The 22,637-nt window shown below is 51.1% G+C and overlaps 1 protein-coding gene across 2 annotated transcripts in view; it reads right to left on the bottom strand.

Moving 5' to 3' along the window:
- The window catches only part of LOC120921982 (hemicentin-1-like), a 157,339-nt gene that overhangs the window by 39,835 nt on the left and 94,867 nt on the right, over positions 1-22,637 (bottom strand). Inside the window, exons 3-4 of one of the 2 annotated variants that reach the window (XM_040334506.1) lie at positions 16,940-17,269; positions 2,553-2,660 (exon numbers count right to left, since the gene is read on the bottom strand). The exons of the other annotated variant lie outside the window; for it this stretch is intronic. Coding sequence (XP_040190440.1) covers positions 2,553-2,660; positions 16,940-17,269 — 438 coding nt within the window. The remainder of the gene's footprint in view (positions 1-2,552; positions 2,661-16,939; positions 17,270-22,637) is intronic. 2 annotated transcript variants of the gene reach the window in all.

Raw genomic sequence — 22,637 nt, 5'->3', positions numbered from 1 at the left:
GGGCTGCAGACTCGTAAGGAAAAGCACTTGTGGTTCCTCCACTTCCTCAACGGCGTGCGTTTCACCAGTCGGAAGCTCAAGCCAGATTGCCGGATGTGACGTAGGGAGTACACGTGACCAGGCTGCGCCGCGACGTACGTTGCTCTTCAAGCAGACGAGTCTGCAGTCCCATTCTTTAGCCAATACCCACATCTTCCGTTTATGGCCAAGTGTGCAGGCACGCTCCTGCTAATCGCATGAGATCTTTTTCTAATCAAAAAGATCCATTGAGTCTGGTAAGCACATTTCCCTTCTGCGCACTTTGGGTGTCTTATCCTTGCGTATGGTGAAGGAACAAGTTTGCACTGTCTGGACAATAATCATTTTACAGCAAGATTTTGTTTCTTGTTGGTGGATGGATTTTGGAAATTAATCACATTTTTTTTTTTTTTTTTCAATTGGGACAATTTTTTATCTTTTTTGCTTTGTATATTTTTCCTTAGAGTCAAACACTTTCTTTATGGACTTATATTATGTGTGCAATACTTTTTGGTTATTTATTTTAAAGATTTATTACCACTAATTGTATATCACTGGTTTATCCACTTGGGAGAATTTTATGATTTGTATTTTTCTCACTTTAGTATATTTAATATTTATGAGTGTTTCTTATAATCACTTTCTAGCGCCCTCCTTTTTCACTAATCACTTTGTAGTAAGAATTATATTTTTTACTATTAGAGGAGCAGCTTAATAATTTAATTAATCACTTTTAGATAATTGGCGCGGATTTATTCTTTTTAAATTGTATTACTATACATGCTTTACTTTATATTCTTTTCATCCACAGCCAGGGAATGCTTTCGGGTACTTGTCTCTGTACCACGCACACGCCTTACAGGTCGGACAATGTTTTTCCTAAGTTGGCAGTTTGGTATTATACCTTCACAAGTTGGGTACAGGGGCGGATCCAGATGGGGGCAACGGGGCAATTGCCCCTCCACCCGAGAATGCAGGTGAGTGAGTGGGTGGGCGGCTCCATGGGCAGGCCGGGCTCTCAGGCGGCTCGGTTGGTGAGCGGGTGGGAGGCTCGGCAAGTGGATGAGAGAGCGGGTGAGCACCTGGGCCCGCTCGTGGGTGAGCGGGTGGCTGGCCAATCATGGAGCCGGACGGTGGCAGAGCAGAGAGATGACATCATCTCTCACCGGCTGGCGCCCACCCTGCATCCCTGCAGTTCTGCCCTGTGGGTGGCACTGGCTGGCATTGGTTGGCACTGGTGGGTGACACCTGTTGGCATTGACAGATGGCACTGATTGGCACTGGCTGGAGACACTGATTAGCGGTGGCACTGGTTGGCATTGGTTGGCACTAGTGGGTGACACTGGTTGGCATTGACAGATGGCACTGAATGGCACTGGCTGGAGACACTGATTAGCGGTGGCACTGGTTGGCATTGGTTGGCACTGGTGGGTGACACTGGTTGGCATTGACAGATGGCACGGATATGTGGTGGCACTTGTTGGCAAAGGCAGGTTCCACACTGAGCCGAGACTTTAACGGTGTGTGAAACTGACAGTAACACAGAGGAGAGAGAGAGAGTGCTGTCAGAATTGAGTTTGATGTGGGGGTGGGCCCCATTCAATGATAGAGCTGCTTAAGAAAGGGGGCAGGGCCCCATTCACGTAGCGGCCCGGCCAGATAACATCCCATTGGCTGTAGCTGCTGGGTCCCACCCACTCCTGACATCAAGCTCAATTTCTGACAGCTCCTTTCTCTCTCCTCTCTGTTACTTGTCAGTTTCACACACACAGCGCAGCGCTTGATGCTGCCAGAGAAGGGAGGAGGAACCGCGGTCAGTGTAAAATATCGACCTAATTTTGATAATAATCGGCCAATGGCGATTTATCAAAAATGGCCAAATATCGGCTGATATATCGGTCGACCTCTGGTATGCAAGACAAGTTTGAGCCAACATCCCTCAGAAAAAAAATCCACGGAATGTCCGATCGTCTGTACGCGGCATTAGAATGCTTCTCCTGGACTTATAATCCTTTTTGTTCCCTTCTCATCCAATGGAGCATTGAGGCAGCACCAGCATATTTTTTTCTGTTTTGTCCTTGGTTTATTGCATTGCGTTAGACCCCTTTCACACTGGGGCGGTTTGCAGGTGCTATTGCACTAAAAATAGCGCCTGCAAACCGACCCTAAACAGCCGCTGCTGTCTCTCCAGTGTGATACCCCGAGGGCTTTCCCACTGGAGTCCTGCTAGCCGCATCTTTGGAGAGGTGTGTATACGGCTCCTGCCCATTGAAATCAATGAGACACCACGGCTAAAGAGCCAGCATTGTACCTCTGCAGAGGCGCTTTGCGCTGGTTTTTAGCCCTTTCTCAGCTGCTAGCGGGGGGTAAAATCGCCCCACTAGCGGCCGAATAGCACTGCGAAATTGGCGGTAAATATAGAGGCGCTTTACTGCCCCAGTGTGAAAGGGGCCATACCATCTATATGTTGACCTGATATGTTGCTAACATACTAACAAATCTTTGTGAAAGAAATCTAACGGCCCATTTCTTACCTTTCTTTATAAATCTGAAGTAGAGGAAACCCAATACACCCAGAAATAACACGCCCAGAAAGGGGACGAGCACGGCGGTGATAACGGCTCCGGAGTTATCTTTTCTCTCTGTAATAATAAGAGACATACAATGATCTGCATGTAGAATATATAGGAGGCACTTTAGTTTGTTTTTAAAGCAACACAGACAGTTCCTTTTACACACCGGAGAACCTGGAGCCCAATATAGAGGAGGAGCTCTGTGTATTATGGTGAGAGGATAAGAGACCCCGAATAATAAGTACAGAACCCTCAGAGCAACAAAACGTACAGTATGTGAGGCGCGGATATATATTATGAGTGCGGAACTCTGGCCGTGTCCTCCGGGGGACCTCCATGGAGGGCCGGACTGCCAGGATCTCACCCGCTGAGCGGTGACGGATGGGATATCTCTGTAGATCAGGAACTACAATTCCCATCATGCCCAGTCATGTCTGTGAATGTCAGTGTGTTACAATGCCTTAACTGCTTGCCGACCAGCCGCCGCGAGATATACGTCATCTCGCCGTTCAGCCAATAGGGCTCACCTCTGATGCCGACGCGCGTACGCGGCGGGTGCGATCACCGCCGGGCACCCGCGATCGCTCGTTACAGAGCGAGAACCGGGAGCTGTGTGTGTAAACGCACAGCTCCCGGTCCTGTCAGGGGGAGAAATGCCTGATCGTCTGTTCATACAATGTATGAACAGCGATCAGTCATTTCCCCATGTCAGTCCCACCCCCCTTCAGTTAGAACCCAGGGAACATACTTAACCCCTTCCTCGCCCCCTAGTGTTAACCCCTTCCCTGCCAGTGGCATTTTTATAGTAATCAATGCATTTTTTAGCACTGATTGCTATAAAAATGCCACTGGTCCCAAAAATGTGAACGAAGTGTCCGCCATAATGTCACAGTACCGATAAAAATCGCTGATTGCCACCATTACTAGTAAAAAAAAATATTAATAAAAATGCCATAAAACTATCCCCTATTTTGTAAACGCTATAACTTTTGCGCAAACCAATCAATAAACGATTATTGCGATTTTTTTTTTACGAAAAATATGTAGAAGAATACGTATCGGCCTAAACTGAGGAAAAAAATAGTTTTTTTATATATTTTTGGGGATATTTAATATAGAAAAAAGTAAAAAATATTATTTTTTTTCAAAATTGTCGCTCTATTTTTGTTTATAGCGCAAAAAATAAAAACCGCAGAGGTGATCAAATACCACCAAAAGAAAGCTCTATTTGTGGGGAAAAAAGGATGGCAGTTTTGTTTAGGAGCCGCGACGCACGACCGCGCAATTGTCTGTTAAAACGATGCTGTACCAAATCGCAAAAAGTGGCCCCGTCATTGACCGGGGCTGAAGTGGTTAATAGGACGTGTAGTTCTGCAACAGCTGGAGGGCCGTAGTTTGAGGATCCCTGCTGTAGATGGTCAGTAGTGTGGCCTAAAGGAGTTGGAATGTTGGGGCCACGAAAGAATAAAATAGAGAAGTGGCCCCATGGGATTGTCACCCCTAACACCCATTTGTTTAATAAATACATTTTACTCTTAATAGAGTCTATGATAATTGATATGTACATGTCTCCCTATGGCTGCTCTGCTGGTTCTGCTTTGTGTTTCACGTGACAAGCTGCCTGCTGTTACTAAGAAGATTTACCTCAGCTGCAAAGCACTGGATTGGACAAATCTTTTTGGCGGGAAACATCTAGCCAATGAGTGTAACCTTTTACTTCTCTCCCCTCTCCTGTCACTGGGCAGAGTCAGCTTTTACCTCAGGTCTGTCAGATGGACTCCCCTCAGGATTCTCCTCGGCCTTCCTTCCGGATCTTTTCACCTCCTCTCAGCCCAGAATGGAGATTCTACTTCCAAGGACCAATTCCCCCGGAGAAAGCGTCGCCTCAGTCATGTCATTATTTATTTTTACCCCCCTCAGTTTTCCCTGGTGAGATCTTCACTTACCTCTGTGGGCCCCGGGCCTGTATGGTGCCTCTCATTCCTGAAGTGACGGGTATACGCTATATACTGATGGTGACGGGTTACCTGAGGCCAGACATGGAACTTTTCATCCACCTGAGGCGAGACCATAGGAGCGTCACCTCATCACCGCTGCGACTTTACAGAAGAGGAGGAGCGCTGACTGGAAGGGTCAGTCCACAGGCCGACAGGACAGAAGCTACCATGGAAGAATACGCAGGATAAGGAACCCGACTCAGACACCCACAGCGCCACTGATCCTGCCAGCGTGAGCCAGGTGGGCAGCGGGTCTGAAGCTTCTACCATGGGCCGACAGGACAGAAGCTACCATGGAAGAATACGCAGGATAAGGAGCCCGACTCAGACACCCACAGCGCCACTGATCCTGCCAGCGTGAGGCAGGTGGGCAGCGGGTCTGAAGCTTCTACCATGGGCCGACAGCGCGATCAACACCTCTCCAGCAGGATCATCATCACCACAGACTAGGGTGAGTGAGGCTCTGAGGGCCGGGAATGTACACACACTTCACTATGATCTGTCTGCTTCAGTCTCCTCTGTCAGTGTCTTCCATGCTTAGTGTGGTCAGTCTGTCAGTGTCTTTCATGCTGTGTGGTCAGTCAGTCAGCCTTTAGTCACCCCCCCTTCCTGATCACTCCCAGCTCTCTAGTGCTTTCATGTATAGTTCAATTATCACACTTCTGACCTGTGAAATGTCTTCATTGTGTTTTCATTTTTTTTTTTTTTTTCCACTTCAGACTCTACCTCATAGAGTGTGCATTGTATGCTCATGTTCTGCGTGCCAGCCCATTGCATCTCTAGTTTGGTTTCGCATCATTAGTGTTGCTTCTTATGTGAATTTTTTTTTTTTTTTTTTTTTTATTATATTTATTATTGTTGTTTCAATCCTTTTGCTCCCCTTCCCTTAAAAAGGAGGCAAAGAAAAGAAAAAGACAAAAAATATACACCGTTACAATTTCCTCCCCTTATTCTCCCTCTTCCCTCCCCCCCCCACCCCCCCTATCTCACCTTAAACAATCTCTTATAACTCTAATTCTCTCCAACTTTTTCTAGGTTAACTTTTAAATGTCTTCCCTTAACTTTTCTGCGTAACTCCATGATTTCTTAAAGGTTCTCCAGTTATCCCATTTCGTATTTTGTGACATGTTATTGCCCTCTATTCCCTCTTTCAGTTCTTCCATTTTATAGGTTTCTTCAACCGCATCGATCCATTCCCAGATTGGTGGGCATTCCATCTCCTGCCACCTCCTTGGAATTAATCTTTTTGCGGCATTCAATAGGTGTGGTACAAGGGTGTTCCTATAATTCCTCGTCTGATTGTGTTTTCATTTGCTGCAGTTATTGGCGGTACAGTACTGTGGTAGGGTGGTTAGTGCTCCCGTGCAGTGTACAGCGTGTCAGGCTGATCACTCCGCTTATCATCATTGCCTTTTCTGAGGGTTTATTTATTTTCTTCACAGGAATTGGGCTCTTTAGGGCTTGTAAGTTTTAAATCTGTGAATGAGTTGCCTGATATTATTGTGTTTTTACATTTATTTTTCCCACTTTGTTTTATTAAGAAAAGTTAAAGATCAGATCACTCAGAGCCGATCCTAGGCAGGGTGCTGCGCACTCAGGCGCCTGTGACTCTAGGATCGGCTCTGAGTACACTTCACAGTGTGTCACAGGACAGGACATGATGGTGTTTTACAATTTTCTAAATAAATGTATGAAATGAGGATCCCGCCTCCATGTGTTTAGGATCCCGCCTCCATGTGTTTAGGATCCCGCCTCCATGTGATTAGGATCCCGCCTCCATGTGATTAGGATCCCGCCTCCATGTGTTTAGGATCCCGCCTCCATGTGTTTAGGATCCCGCCTCCATGTGTTTAGGATCCCGCCTCCATGTGTTTAGGATCCCGCCTCCATGTGTTTAGGATCCCGCCTCCATGTGATTAGGATCCCGCCTCCATGTGATTAGGATCCCGCCTCCATGTGTTTAGGATCCCGCCTCCATGTGTTTAGGATCCCGCCTCCATGTGATTAGGATCCCGCCTCCATGTGATTAGGATCCCGCCTCCATGTGTTTAGGATCCGCCTCCATGTGTTTAGGATCCAGCCTCCATGTGTTTAGGATCCCGCCTCCATGTGTTTAGGATCCCGCCTCCATGTGTTTAGGATCCCGCCTCCATGTGTTTAGGATCCCGCCTCCATGTGTTTAGGATCCCGCCTCCATGTGATTAGGATCCCGCCTCCATGTGATTAGGATCCCGCCTCCATGTGATTAGGATCCCGCCTCCATGTGTTTAGGATCCCGCCTCCATGTGTTTAGGATCCCGCCTCCATGTGTTTAGGATCCCGCCTCCATGTGTTTAGGATCCCGCCTCCATGTTGTAACGGCTACCCACTGGTAGTGAGGGGTATCGGCCATTGGAGACGTCCTTTTCCCTGGCAAGCTGCGATATGCAGGTACCGCCGGTATATCCCATCGAACGCCCTTCCAAGAAACGAGACGGGCTACGTTTGGAGGGTCAAGCAGACTGACTTTATTTGGCATATTTCACCTGCTTATATCTGGTTACAACTGTTACAAGAACAATGACAGTTTCCGCCCTCCCCTTTTCCCAGTAGGGGGCTTCAACACAGACCCCCTGAAACAATGACATCTCCTTGAATTAATCACTTGGCCAGTTTCTAGACGCTTCGGCACCTCACCCCACTTAACATTTCCTGGCCAGGCACATAGAATTCAATTAACCTTTAAAACAATTATCACTCACACATAATCCCCATCAGCATACACCTCACAGGGGGCTGTTACCTACACACAAAAGAGAGTTCATTAGCTATGCGAAGGGAACATTAGCATTCCAGCAATGAAAGAGACTTGTCCAATTAACCCTTTGAGCTCAGAATACACTGTGGTACATCCACTTGTGACAAGCCATGCAGTTCCTTGTAGTCCCCCTGCACGAAGATCATAACTGTCCCGGCAGCATGCCTGTGTCCGTTACACATGTGTTTAGGATCCCGCCTCCATGTGTTTAGGATCCCGCCTCCATGTGTTTAGGATCCCGCCTCCATGTGTTTAGGATCCCGCCTCCATGTGTTTAGGATCCCGCCTCCATGTGTTTAGGATCCCGCCTCCATGTGTTTAGGATCCCGCCTCCATGTGATTAGGATCCCGCCTCCATGTGATTAGGATCCCGCCTCCATGTGATTAGGATCCCGCCTCCATGTGCTTAGGTTATCACCTTCAGCTGTCATTCCTGAAGAGTGTAATCATTTGTCAGTTCCTAAGGGTTCATGTTCTTTATTGATCTAATTGGTGATAACCTATTCTCATTGATATACCTAAATCTACAGTATATCAAGCTGCTCTTGTGATTGGATCATTTGATCAGATGGCCTTTTAGTCAAATCAGACATTAAAGCGGTTGTAGACCCTGTTTTTTTTATTTTTTACACCTGTAAAGGAAAATTATTTTTTACACCTGTAAAGGAAAAGCCATAATGAGCTAGTATGCACCGCATACTAGCTCATTATGAAATACTTACCTTAAAACGAGGTGAAGAGAACTTACCTGGTCCACGCCGAGCGAGATGTCATCTTGCTTCCGGGTATCGCCGCTGCAGCGCTGTGATTGGCTGGAGCGGCGATGACTTCAATTCGGCAAGGTCCGGCGGCTGCCGATCCTTTAGCCGAGGATTCCCGCTGCGCATGCGGGGGGGAATATCTCCTAAACTGTACAGGCTTAGGAGATATTCTTTATACCTACAGGTGAGCCTTATTATAGGCTTACCTGTAGGTAAAAAAGTGGGGTATACAACCACTTTAAAAAGGTTTTAAACCCAATAAAGGGGCCGCGGCCTAAACTTCACCCCCTGCGCCCCCCCCCCCCCCCCCCCCGCGCTTATCCTTTAATGTCGGGCGGTCGGCGGTAGCACCCCCCCACACACACACTCAGCAACTTAGATGGCAGAAAAGAAAAAAATGTGAATGAATGTCCTGTAGTGGAATTTTGACCTGACCTCATCCCTACTGATCTCCTGACCTCATCCCTACCGATCTCCTGACCTCATCCCTACCGATCTCCTGACCTCATCCCTACTGATCTCCTGACCTCATCCCTACCGATCTCCTGACCTCACCCCTACCGATCTCCTGACCTCACCCCTACCGATCTCCTGACCTCATCCCTACCGATCACCTGACCTCATCCCTACCGATCACCTGACCTCATCCCTACCGATCTCCTGACCTCATCCCTACCGATCTCCTGACCTCATCCCTACCGATCACCCGACCTCATCCCTACCGATCACCCGACCTCATCCCTACCGATCACCCGACCTCATCCCTACCGATCTCCTGACCTCATCCCTACCGATCTCCTGACCTCATCCCTACCGATCACCCGACCTCATCCCTACCGATCACCCGACCTCATCCCTACCGATCACCCGACCTCATCCCTACCGATCTCCTGACCTCATCCCTACCGATCACCTGACCTCATCCCTACCGATCACCTGACCTCATCCCTACCGATCTCCTGACCTCATCCCTACCGATCTCCTGACCTCATCCCTACCGATCTCCTGACCTCACCCCTACCGATCTCCTGACCTCATCCCTACCGATCACCTGACCTCATCCCTACCGATCACCTGACCTCATCCCTACCGATCTCCTGACCTCATCCCTACCGATCTCCTGACCTCATCCCTACCGATCACCCGACCTCATCCCTACCGATCACCCGACCTCATCCCTACCGATCACCCGACCTCATCCCTACCGATCACCCGACCTCATCCCTACTGATCTCCTGACCTCATCCCTACCGATCTCCTGACCTCACCCCTACCGATCTCCTGACCTCATCCCTACCGATCTCCTGACCTCATCCCTACCGATCACCTGACCTCATCCCTACCGATCACCTGACCTCATCCCTACCGATCACCTGACCTCATCCCTACCGATCACCCGACCTCATCCCTACCGATCACCTGACCTCATCCCTACCGATCACCTGACCTCATCCCTACCGATCACCTGACCTCATCCCTACCGATCACCTGACCTCATCCCTACCGATCTCCTGACCTCATCCCTACCGATCTCCTGACCTCATCCCTACCGATCTCCTGACCTCACCCCACCGATCTCCTGACCTCACCCCTACCGATCTCCTGACCTCATCCCTACCGATCTCCTGACCTCATCCCTACCGATCTCCTGACCTCATCCCTACCGATCTCCTGACCTCATCCCTACTGATCTCCTGACCTCATCCCTACCGATCACCTGACCTCATCCCTACCGATCACCTGACCTCATCCCTACCGATCACCTGACCTCATCCCTACTGATCTCCTGACCTCATCCCTACTGATCTCCTGACCTCATCCCTACCGATCACCTGACCTCATCCCTACTGATCTCCTGACCTCATCCCTACCGATCACCTGACCCCATCCCTACTGATCTCCTGACCTCATCCCTACTGATCACCTGACCCCATCCCTACTGATCGCCTGACCTCATCCCTACTGATCTCCTGACCTCATCCTTACTGATCTCCTGACCTCATCCCTACTGATCTCCTGACCTCATCCCTACTGATCACCTGACCTCATCCCTACCGATCTCCTGACCTCATCCCTACCGATCTCCTGACCTCATCCCTACCGATCTCCTGACCTCATCCCTACTGATCTCCTGACCTCATCCTTGCTGATCTCCTGACCTCATCCCTACCGATCTCCTGACCTCATCCCTACTGATCGCCATTGGAATGAAATGTGTTGTGAACCAGGTCTTCTCATCCAACATCAAACCTGACTTGACCAATACAAATTACCAGACAAGCTCCAAAATATTTTGGAAGCTTTGCCAGAAGAGATCCAGCTCCATAAAGACATGGTGGGGGGGATTTTCTAAATCAGCAGCTCTGCATGGGAGCCAATCAGCTTCTAAACTCAGCTTCTTCAATTAAGCTTTGACAATCAGGGCCAGTTCACACTGGTCTGACATGCGCTCCGACATTGAGTGCACAAGTCGCATGATCTGTCAAAGCCAATGAGAGCCACTATCTCCAGCAGGAGATAGAGCTGGCCAATCGGTGTCGGGCTCTGCAATGGGTGACTGAGATGGACAGGCTGGTCCAGCAGGAGATAGAGCTGGGCAATCGGTGTCGGGCTCTGCAATGGGTGACTGAGTTGGATAGGCTGGTCCAGCAGGAGATAGAGCTGGCCAATCGGTGTCGGGCTCTGCAATGGGTGACTGAGTTGGACAGGCTGGTCCAGCAGGAGATAGAGCTGGGCAATCGGTATCGGGCTCTGCAATGGGTGACTGAGTTGGATAGGCTGGTCCAGCAGGAGATAGAGCTGGCCAATCGGTGTCGGGCTCTGCAATGGGTGACTGAGTTGGATAGGCTGGTCCAGCAGGAGATAGAGCTGGCCAATCGGTATCGGGCTCTGCAATGGGTGACTGAGTTGGATAGGCTGGTCCAGCAGGAGATAGAGCTGGACAATCGGTGTCGGGCTCTGCAATGGGTGACTGAGTTGGATAGGCTGGTCCAGCAGGAGATAGAGCTGGCCAATCGGTGTCGGGCTCTGCAATGGGTGACTGAGTTGGACAGGCTGGTCCAGCAGGAGATAGAGCTGGACAATCGGTGTCGGGCTCTGCAATGGGTGACTGAGTTGGACAGGCTGGTCCAGCAGGAGATAGAGCTGGCCAATCGGTGTCGGGCTCTGCAATGGGTGACTGAGTTGGACAGGCTGGTCCAGCAGGAGATAGAGCTGGGCAATCGGTATCGGGCTCTGCAATGGGTGACTGAGTTGGACAGGCTGGTCCAGCAGGAGATAGAGCTGGACAATCGGTATCGGGCTCTGCAATGGCACACGGAGGAGGAATATTTAGGGGAGACGACAGAATGTTCTCCGGAGGGATATGACCCTAAGGTGGCCCTGGATTACTGTGGGAGATCCTTACAGATGGTTTTGTGTTTGGCAATGAAGGGGAACCTACCCCTGAGGACCTCCAAGAACACAGAGAGGCTATGCTCGGTTTTGCAGAGGTCTCAGAGCTTAAACCTGATCTAGACTGTTTGCTAAGGAAGGAACAACAGGGCATACAGGAAACTGCTAGAATGCGTTCAGCAGCATGCCAGAGAATCGGCAGTGGAAACTCCGGAGATTGCCGTCTCCAAACCTAAAGTGCTGACATCAGGAAAGAGCGCTGCTAACCTCTGCCCAGCACCAACAGCAGCTTCAGCATTCCTGAGAGACGAGACAGTTGGCCTTTCTCCCACAATACTGACAGAGACATGGGATTTTCTGCCAGCAGCATCTATGGAGTTACAACAAACTTCTCCAGCTGAAGCGCCGACAACTGGTCAGAGGGTCCAAAACCTCTGCCCAACACCTGTAGCAGTTCCAGAGGCCCAGGGTGAGAAGGAGATGGTCACTTCCCAGCAGAAGATTAAGATCTAGGGGGAGAAGGGAGAGGAGGTGTTCGTTCTCCCTTCCCAACAGTTGGCCAGGGTGGAGGAAGCGATCTTTCCTCCCCAGCAAAGATCCGTGCACCTGGGGGGACAATACCAGAGACATGTCGTCCCAGCAGCCAGATGAGAGTAAGGGAGATGGAGCAGCTGACTCCCCTTCCCAGCGGCAGATGACTGATGCCACCAACCCAGCAGGAGAGCTGGAATCAGGGCTCTGCCCAGAACCAGTAACCTCTTCTTCGTTCTATGGACAGGAGATGGTGAACCTCTATCCCCAGACACCAATTATAGAGACTGGGGATTTGATAGACTGTTCTACTGAGGAAGAACAACCTGGTGAGCCTCCAGCAGAAGAGCTGGTATTAGGGCCAAACTTCACTGAGCTCTGCCCATCACCAACAGCAGCATCTGTGGAGTTACAAGAGACTACTCCAGCTAAAGCGATGGCCTCTGGACAAAGGCTCCAAGACCTTTGCCTTCACCTGCAGCAGTTCATGGGGCCCATGGTGAGAAGGTGACGGTCATCCCCCAACAGTTAGCACTTCAGCTAAGGACCCCACATCATCCACCCTGGCTAACAGGGCAGAATGCTACTGGCCTCTACACACAACTGCAGGGCTAACAGGGCAGAATGCTACTGGCCTCTACACACAACTGCAGCTTGAGCTGATATCAGTGGATGGGACTGCGGTCTCCACTCACAGCAACCCAGCAGAAGAGCTGGCAACAGGGCAGAGTCCTGCTGGCCTCTGCCCTCAAGTAACAGAAGAGGGAGTTCCTGTGGAAGTGGATGGGACTTTGGTCTTCACTGACACAACCCAAAAAATTGGTGCGGCACTCAGACAGGAGGATGTCAGCCATGCTTTGCAAGCACCGGGGGATTTTCACCTACCGAAAGTGGATCGGACTTCAGTCCCCACTTGTCTACCCCAGGGATGGGGGGCAGTCGGCCCAGATCCCCAAAACATGATGGAGTGAGCCCATTCACCCTGTCTTCTCTCCAGCGGCTCAAAGGACTCCAGGGAGAAGGGCCAGTCCAGGCCTCTGCCCAGCGGCGGGCATGTTCTCTGAGAGAGGCAGAGGTTGGCTGGGTGAGTAATGCTCTGTTTGGGACAATTTATTTGGGGTACTGTGTGGATACCGGCATTGGGGGACTGAAAATACTGACTAACTTTGGAGTCAACCCGTCTCCTCCTGTGTTAGTCTCCTGCCATAAGGTGAGATGTGTGAAGGGAGTGACTTTGGGTGGGGGGTTTGTGGGGCTCAGCTTACCTTGGAGAGCTCTGGACACTATGTCCAGCTTCCCCGGACCCTCTTATGTGTACATTACTCTGTGTCCATTAGGGGCTCAGGGTGACCGAGAACCCCACTATGATATGTGATAGTCAGACTCACTGTACAGCCACACTGGAATGTTGTATATATGTAAAGATTGTGTGTTGTCTCATACTGTTGGACTCTTTGCTGCGATCGTTTGGGGTGTGGTTGTATTCTATTGTTTTCGGTGTGTCTGCCTTGGAAGAAAAGTATATTATAGATGTTTGTCTATGTGGAAGGGGGGGGGGTTCCTCAGCAGCTCCCCCTGCTGATAAGACTGTTTACTGATGAGAAATTAAATACACCGGACCTGTGTGTCCATCGTTATTGGACAGTTTACCGCGCCCTGAATCTAAGGGTGGGGGGGGGGGGGGAGTGTCTGTGAGTTGTGGTAACATCTTATGTCCAGACGGCACACGCGCTCTGCACTTTCTTATCCAACTATTGAATAGGGAACGGCTATCTTGAGCTATAAGTCTTTCCTTCTATCACTGGATTAAAGGGGAGTTCCGGTGTATTAATGTTCTTGTTCCACCATCTGGGAGGTTCCACAACCGACTGCGCAGACTCCGGGCATGCGCAGTAACAGGCTATGGGCAGGCTATGGAAATAGCCGAACGCAACAGCTGATCGTCAGCTGTTAATGCCCTCGGCCACGTTTGCAATCAAGTGTTGTGTCCGCAGCATGCGGGATCCCGGAGCACCGGAGAGGGAGGGCTGTGTGCGGCTCTATGGGACTGACGGAGCAGGAGGAGCTCACTGACTGGCAATAGAGCGGCTGCCATTACTCTCACACACACACGGCCTGCGTCACCCGGCCATCCAGGCGACCAGTCAGCGAGCACCCAGGCGGGGGAGGCCCCATAGCTGCCTCAGGGAGGGAGGAGGAGGAGAAGATGAGACTGTGACCCGAGTTCTTGTTCCACCATCTGAGAAGTTCCACAACCGACTGCGCAGACTCCAGGCATGCACAGTAGCAGGCTACGGAAATAGCCGAATGCAACAGCTGATCGTCAGCTTTTAAGAGGAACAAAATACCATAGCTGGAACCAGCTTGGCAGATCACTGGCCTTTTTTTATGTTTATTAAAAGTCAGCAGCTACAAAAAGCACAGCGGCTGGCTTTTATAAACAGACACTTACCTGCTCCACTGTCTAGTGCTGCACCGCCCGGAGCTCCACTCCTCTCCCCCCCTCTCCGCCGGCACCTCCATGCTAACTGTGGACACCCGGCGTGACAGCTTTCGGCTTCACGACCGGCCACTCACTGCGCATGCGCGAGCGGCACTGCGCTGCCTGATTGGACAGGCGATCGCCTGGGACCTGTCACTTGTCCCAGGCGATCTCCTACAGGGAGGGGCTGCCGTAGGCGATATGACGTATCACCTAAGCGGTCCCTGGGTGAAAGGAGGAAGTGGGACAGGAAGTCCCACTCCTACTGAAGCCCCCCCCCCCCCAAAAAAAATGACATGCCAAATGTGGCATGTAAGGGGGCGAGGAGTGGTTTAGGCGGAAGTTCCACTTTTGGGTGAAACTCCGCTTTAATTACCGTTTAAATCATAACATCTGTTGGTTTATACCACCAATATATTTTTCCATCTATACGTGTGTGCTCCGGGTAGAGGCTCCCTTCCCCCGCATATATTTCTCCGTTTACCAGAAATCCACAATGTTCATTTCCTGTGGCGGACAGTCATTCCATTCTCTACACTGGAACTGTGTGGCTCTGACACCCATTTACAGTCTTCTATATATCTATGTGCTCCTGAAGAAGTATAATTTTACTCTTACGATCACACCTCTACTCCGCCGCAGGCCCCTCTTCTCTTCACCCCCTTCCCCCCCCCCCTTTTTTTTTTTTTTCCTCGTCCTCCCCCACCCACAGTGGCCCCCAACCGGGATGGGCGGAATACGGAAAGATCCGTGGCAGGATCACAACAAGTTCAGCCGTTTTTGGCACTGTTGCCTGCAACTCGTAGCCTCCTTCTAATGTCATGACACTGCCTTTTCCCTTTCAATGTCTCTACACACGGATACATTCTGATTGGATATTTGTATTACTTTAGAGCATTGCATCCCGTTTGCAACGGTGTAAGTTTGTTTGTTCCTGCTAATACACCCTTTTACTTATGTTACTGGTTGCATCCAGTCCTGACATATTTTGTTATTGTAGGTTTGTTGAAAATCTAATAAAAATCGTTTAAAAAAAAAAAAAAAATTTTACGCGTGAGGCCCCGTACACACGACCGAGTTTCTCGGCAGAATTCAGCGAGAAACCCGGTCGTGTGTACACTTTTCAGCGAGGAACCCGTCGATGAACTCGTCGGGCCGAAAAGAGAACATGTTCTCTATTTTCTCGTTAGTCAATGGGAAAAGTCGGGCCGCCGAGATCCTCGGCGGCTTCAACACTGAACTTGACGAGGAACTCGATGTGTTTGGCACGTCGAGTTCCTCGGACGTGTGTATGGGGCCTGACATGTAAAGCGAATCTTTGTATGGCCTCGTATTCTGATCCAATCGCTCCACGCCGACATCCCCACCTGGTTCACTGAGTATCCAATCACCGCACCATCTGGGTCTATACAATGGTTGTACTGTCTGGAGGGCTTATCAGAGTCTATGTTTGTGTGCAATCTTATTATTATTACTCAATTTTACATGGTTTACTGGTGTCTGTGCCTACAAAGTCCATCTTTTCCTATATACATTGTGGGGACGTTGGCACACCATTATCTGTGTATCCACAGTATCACTCTCCTGATACGCCGTCGTATCTCTGCGTCCGGCCGGTCGTATCTATGCGCCTGATTCTTAGAATCAGTTACGCATAGATATCCCTAAGATCCGACAGGCGTAAGTCTCTTACGCCGTCGGATCGTAACTGCATTTTTAAGCTGACCGCTAGGGGCGTGTACGCTGATTTACACAGCGAAATATGTAAATCAGCAAGATACGCGAATTCCTGAATGTACGCGCGTCCGACACAGTAAATTTACGCCGTTTACGTTAGGCTTTTCCCGGCGTATAGTTACCCCTGCTATATGGTGGTGTAAGTGCGGCGTACCAATGTTTAGTATGGCCGTCGTTCCCGCGCCAAAATTTCTAAATTTTGCGTCGTTTGCGTAACTTGTCCGTGAATGGGGCTGGACGTAATTTACGTCCACGTCAAAACCAATACTTTCTTGCGGCTTATTAGGAACAATGCACACTGGGAGATTTCCACGGACGGCGCATGCGCCGTTCATGAAAAACGTCAATCACGCCGGGTCACAGAAGATTAACATATAACACGCCCCCCTGTCCCACATTTGAATTAGGCGGGCTTACGCCGGCCGATTTACGCTACGCCGCCGCAACTTACGGAGCAAGTGCTTTGAGAATACAGCACTTGCCCGTCTAAGTTGCGGCGGCGTAACGTAAATCGGATACTTTACACCGCCGCAAACATACGCGCGCCTACGAGAATCTGGGCCTAAAAGCTTATCATGTTCTTCCATTGTTGGCCTTTAATCTCTTGTGTGTCGGCTTCCACCACAATACTAATGAGAGATATTACTGACCTGTCACTGTGAGGGTGAGATTCCTGGACAGTTCAGTCTGCAGCAGAGATCGGTGACTGATAATACAGGAATAGATGTTCCCGTTGTCCTCCATCTTGGGGTTCAGGGTCAGTAGACTTGTCACATTGTACGTCCCGTCTGAATTCTCACGCACATTCTTCACACAGGTCCAGATATCCAGGGTCTCACAGTCAGAAGAACCCTTACGATATTGACCCCATCGTATGGAAATATCTTTTGGGTAAAAGTTATGAACGTCACACGTCACCGTCTTCTCCGCCCCCAGCTCTATGGTTGTATCTGTCGGTGTCACATCAGCCGATGGAGGCACTGTAGAGAGAAAAATCATTATTGTTCTAATGTGCAGAAACACAGAGATCACATCCACAGACTACAGTATATAACCCTCAGGAAGTGTCACACCGCTGTATATAAATCCAGGAGAAGACAAAAGTAAAAACAAATAATAAAAACAGCTAAAAGGTGGAGAAGATGAAATCCACAGAGGCGACTCTACAATGACCGCGCTCCCTCCAGCCTATCACCCCCAACACTAGAGGGAGCATTTCCTATGGGAGAGAGTCCTAGTGACAGGCGGAAAGCACCACAGAGGCGACTCTACAATGACCGCGCTCCTCCAGCCTATCACCCCCAACACTAGAGGGAGCATTTCCTAGTGACAGGCGGAAAGCACACAGAGGCGACTCTACAATGACCGCGCTCCCTCCAGCCTATCACCCCCAACACTAGAGGGAGCATTTCCTATGGGAGAGAGTCCTAGTGACAGGCGGAAAGCACCACAGAGGCAACTCTACAATGACCGCGCTCCCTCCAGCCTATCACCCCAACACTAGAGGGCATTTCCTATGGGAGAGAGTCCTAGTGACAGGCGGAAGCACCACAGAGGCGACTCTACAATGACCGCGCTCCCTCCAGCCTATCACCCCCAACACTAGAGGGAGCATTTCTAGTGACAGGCGGAAAGCACCACAGAGGCGACTCTACAATGACCGCGCTCCTCCAGCCTATCACCCCCAACACTAGAGGGAGCATTTCCTATGGGAGAGAGTCCTAGTGACAGGCGGGAAAGCACCACAGAGGCGACTCTACAATGACCGCGCTCCCTCAGCCTATCACCCCCACACTAGAGGGAGCATTTCCTAGTGACAGGCGGAAAGCACCACAGAGGCGACTCTACAATGACCGCGCTCCCTCCAGCCTGTCACCCCCAACACTAGAGGGAGCATTTCCTAGTGACAGGCGGAAAGCACCACAGAGGCGCTCTACAATGACCGCGCTCCCTCCAGCCTATCACCCCAACATAGAGGGAGCATTTCCTAGTGACGGCGGAAAGCACACAGAGGCGACTCTACAATGACCGCGCTCCCTCCAGCCTGTCACCCCCAACACTAGAGGGCGCATTTCCTATGGGAGAGAGTCCTAGTGACAGGCGGAAAGCACCACAGAGGCGACTCTACAATGACCGCGCTCCCTCCAGCCTGTCACCCCCAACACTAGAGGGCGCATTTCCTATGGGAGAGAGTCCTAGTGACAGGCGGAAAGCACCACAGAGGCGACTCTACAATGACCGCGCTCCCTCCAGCCTATCACCCCCAACACTAGAGGGAGCATTTCCTATGGGGAGAGAGTCCTGTGACAGGCGGAAAGCACCCAGAGGCGACTCTACAATGACCGCGCTCCCTCCAGCCTATCACCCCCAACACTAGAGGGAGCATTTCCTAGTGACAGGCGGAAAGCACCACAGAGGCGACTCTACAATGACCGCGCTCCCTCCAGCCTGTCACCCCCAACACTAGAGGGCGCATTTCCTATGGGAGAGAGTCCTAGTGACAGGCGGAAAGCACCACAGAGAAGACTCTACAATGACCGCGCTCCCTCCAGCTGTCACCCCCAACACGAGAGGGAGCATTTCCTAGTGACAGGCGGAAAGCACCACAGAGGCGACTCTACAATGACCGCGCTCCCTCCAGCCTGTCACCCCCAACACTAGAGGGAGCATTTCCTAGTGACAGGCGGAAAGCACCACAGAGAAGACTCTACAATGACCGCGCTCCCTCCAGCCTATCACCCCCAACACTAGAGGGAGCATTTCCTATGGGAGAGAGTCCTAGTGCGCGGAAGCACCACAGAGAACATTAATTCAATGTGTTGGGTGGAAGATTCTCCATCTCTCTGGCGGCCTTTTGTCTTAGAAATATGTGATTAGTCGCCAATGAGTAGAAGAAAACGTCGGAGCAAAGAGATGCCAATGATATTGGTGGTCATGATGAAATGCCACCCAGCATGGCAGGAAGACAAAACTGCCTCATTACAGAGCTGGGAAGGAGACACCAGCACTTGTATTTTAAAAATGTAGTTAGTGAAGTTCAACCCAAAAGTGGAAACCTTTGACAGGAATCCTTTCCAACTTCCGGGAGCCTCAGCCGTGGACATTGACGTCACGGTTGGGACTCCCCCCGTCGCCGGGCCAGTAGGAGAGAGGAACGGGGCCTCGCACATGTGCAGTATGGTTCCCGGTGTCTCCTCCCCCTCTCCCCGTCGCCGGGCCAGTAGGAGAGAGGAACGGGGCCTCGCACATGTGCAGTAGGGTTCCCGGTGCCTCCTCCCCCTCTCCCCGTCGCCGGGCCAGTAGGAGAGAGGAACGGGGCCTCGCACATGTGCAGTAGGGTTCCCGGTGCCTCCTCCCCCTCTCCCGTCGCCGGGCCAGTAGGAGAGAGGAACGGGCCTCGCACATGTGCAGTAGGGTTCCCGGTGCCTCCTCCCCCTCTCCCGTCGCCGGGCCAGTAGGAGAGAGGGAACGGGGCCTCGCACATGTGCAGTAGGGTTCCCGGTGTGAAGCCAAAAGGCTACACTGATGGGTTCCCTCACCCACAATGGCAGCGTCTGCACCCGACAGGTGATGGAAACATAAGCTGCAGTGCCGACATCGCTGGACTCCAGGACAGGTAAGTGTCCATTTATTAAAAGCCAGCAGCTGCAGGTTTTTCATTATTTGCCCCTTAGATTGTAAGCTCTCAGGATCAGGGCCCTCTGATTTCTCCTGTATTGGAATGTGTATTGAACTCCCCTCTACTACACCCATTGTACTCTCACCCTCCATGGTGTACACCCCCTCTACTACACACATTGTACTTCTACCCTCCATGGTGTACAGCCCCTACTACACCACATTGTACTCCCACCTCCATGGTGTACACCCCCTCTACTACACACATTGTACTCCCACCCTCCATGGTGTACACCCCCCTCTACTACACACATTGTACTCCCACCCTCCATGGTGTACACCCCCCTCTACTACACACATTGTACTCCCACCCTCCATGGTGTACACCCCCTCTACTACACACATTGTACTCCCACCCTCCATGGTGTACACCCCCTCTACTACACACATTGTACTCCCACCCTCCATGGTGTACACCCCCTCTACTACACACATTGTACTCCCACCCTCCATGGTGTACACCCCCTCTACTACACACATTGTACTCCCACCCTCCATGGTGTACACCCCCTCTACTACACACATTGTACTCCCACCCTCCATGGTGTACACCCCCCTCTACTACACACATTGTACTCCCACCCTCCATGGTGTACAGCCCCCTCTACTACACACATTGTACTCCCACCCTCCATGGTGTACACCCCCTCTACTACACACATTGTACTCCCACCCTCCATGGTGTACACCCCCTCTACTACACACATTGTACTCCACCCTCCATGGTGTACACCCCCCTCTACTACACACATTGTACTCCCACCCTCCATGGTGTACACCCCCTCTACTACACACATTGTACTCCCACCCTCCATGGTGTACACCCCCTCTACTACACACATTGTACTCCCACCCTCCATGGTGTACACCCCCTCTACTACACACATTGTACTCCCACCCTCCATGGTGTACACCCCCTCTACCACACACATTGTACTCCCACCCTCCATGGTGTACACCCCCTCTACTACACACATTGTACTCCCACCCTCCATGGTGTACACCCCCCTCTACTACACACATTGTACTCCCACCCTCCATGGTGTACACCCCCTCTACTACACACATTGTACTCCCACCCTCCATGGTGTACACCCCCCTCTACTACACACATTGTACTCCCACCCTCCATGGTGTACACCCCCTCTACTACACACATTGTACTCCACCCTCCATGGTGTACACCCCCTCTACTACACACATTGTACTCCCACCCTCCATGGTGTACACCCCCTCTACTACACACATTGTACTCCCACCCTCCATGGTGTACACCCCCTCTACTACACACATTGTACTTCCACCCTCCATGGTGTACACCCCCCTCTACTACACACATTGTACTCCCACCCTCCATGGTGTACACCCCCCTCTACTACACACATTGTACTCCCACCCTCCATGGTGTACACCCCCCTCTACTACACACATTGTACTCCCACCCTCCATGGTGTACACCCCCTCTACTACACACATTGTACTCCCACCCTCCATGGTGTACACCCCCCTCTACTACACACATTGTACTCCCACCCTCCATGGTGTACACCCCCCTCTACTACACACATTGTACTCCCACCCTCCATGGTGTACACCCCCCTCTACTACACACATTGTACTCCCACCCTCCATGGTGTACACCCCCTCTACTACACACATTGTACTCCCACCCTCCATGGTGTACACCCCCTCTACTACACACATTGTACTCCCACCCTCCATGGTGTACACCCCCCTCTACTACACACATTGTACTCCCACCCTCCATGGTGTACACCCCCTCTACTACACACATTGTACTCCCACCCTCCATGGTGTACACCCCCCTCTACTACACATTGTACTCCCACCCTCCTTGGTGTACACCCCCTCTACTACACACATTGTACTCCCACCCTCCATGGTGTACACCCCCCTCTACTACACACATTGTACTCCCACCCTCCATGGTGTACACCCCCCTCTACTACACACATTGTACTCCCACCCTCCATGGTGTACACCCCTCTACTACACACATTGTACTCCCACCCTCCATGGTGTACACCCCCCTCTACTACACACATTGTACTTCCCACCCTCCATGGTGTACACCCCCTCTACTACACACATTGTACTCCCACCCTCCATGGTGTACACCCCCTCTACTACACACATTGTACTCCCACCCTCCATGGTGTACACCCCCTCTACTACACACATTGTACTCCCACCCTCCATGGTGTACACCCCCCTCTACTACACACATTGTACTCCCACCCTCCATGGTGTACACCCCCTCTACTACACACATTGTACTCCCACCCTCCATGGTGTACACCCCCTCTACTACACACATTGTACTCCCACCCTCCATGGTGTACACCCCCCTCTACTACACACATTGTACTCCACCCTCCATGGTGTACACCCCCTCTACTACACACATTGTACTCCCACCCTCCATGGTGTACACCCCCCTCTACTACACACATTGTACTCCCACCCTCCATGGTGTACACCCCCCTACTACACACATTGTACTCCCACCCTCCATGGTGTACACCCCCTCTACTACACACATTGTACTCCTACCCTCCATGGTGTACACCCCCTCTACTACACACATTGTACTCCCACCCTCCATGGTGTACACCCCCCTCTACTACACACATTGTACTCCCACCCTCC

Source organism: Rana temporaria (assembly GCF_905171775.1).
Source record: "Rana temporaria chromosome 11 unlocalized genomic scaffold, aRanTem1.1 chr11z, whole genome shotgun sequence".
Classification (NCBI taxonomy): Eukaryota; Metazoa; Chordata; class Amphibia; order Anura; family Ranidae; genus Rana; species Rana temporaria.
The sequence above is the reverse complement of the archived record's forward strand: the minus strand, read 5'-3'. Positions and strand labels throughout refer to the sequence as shown.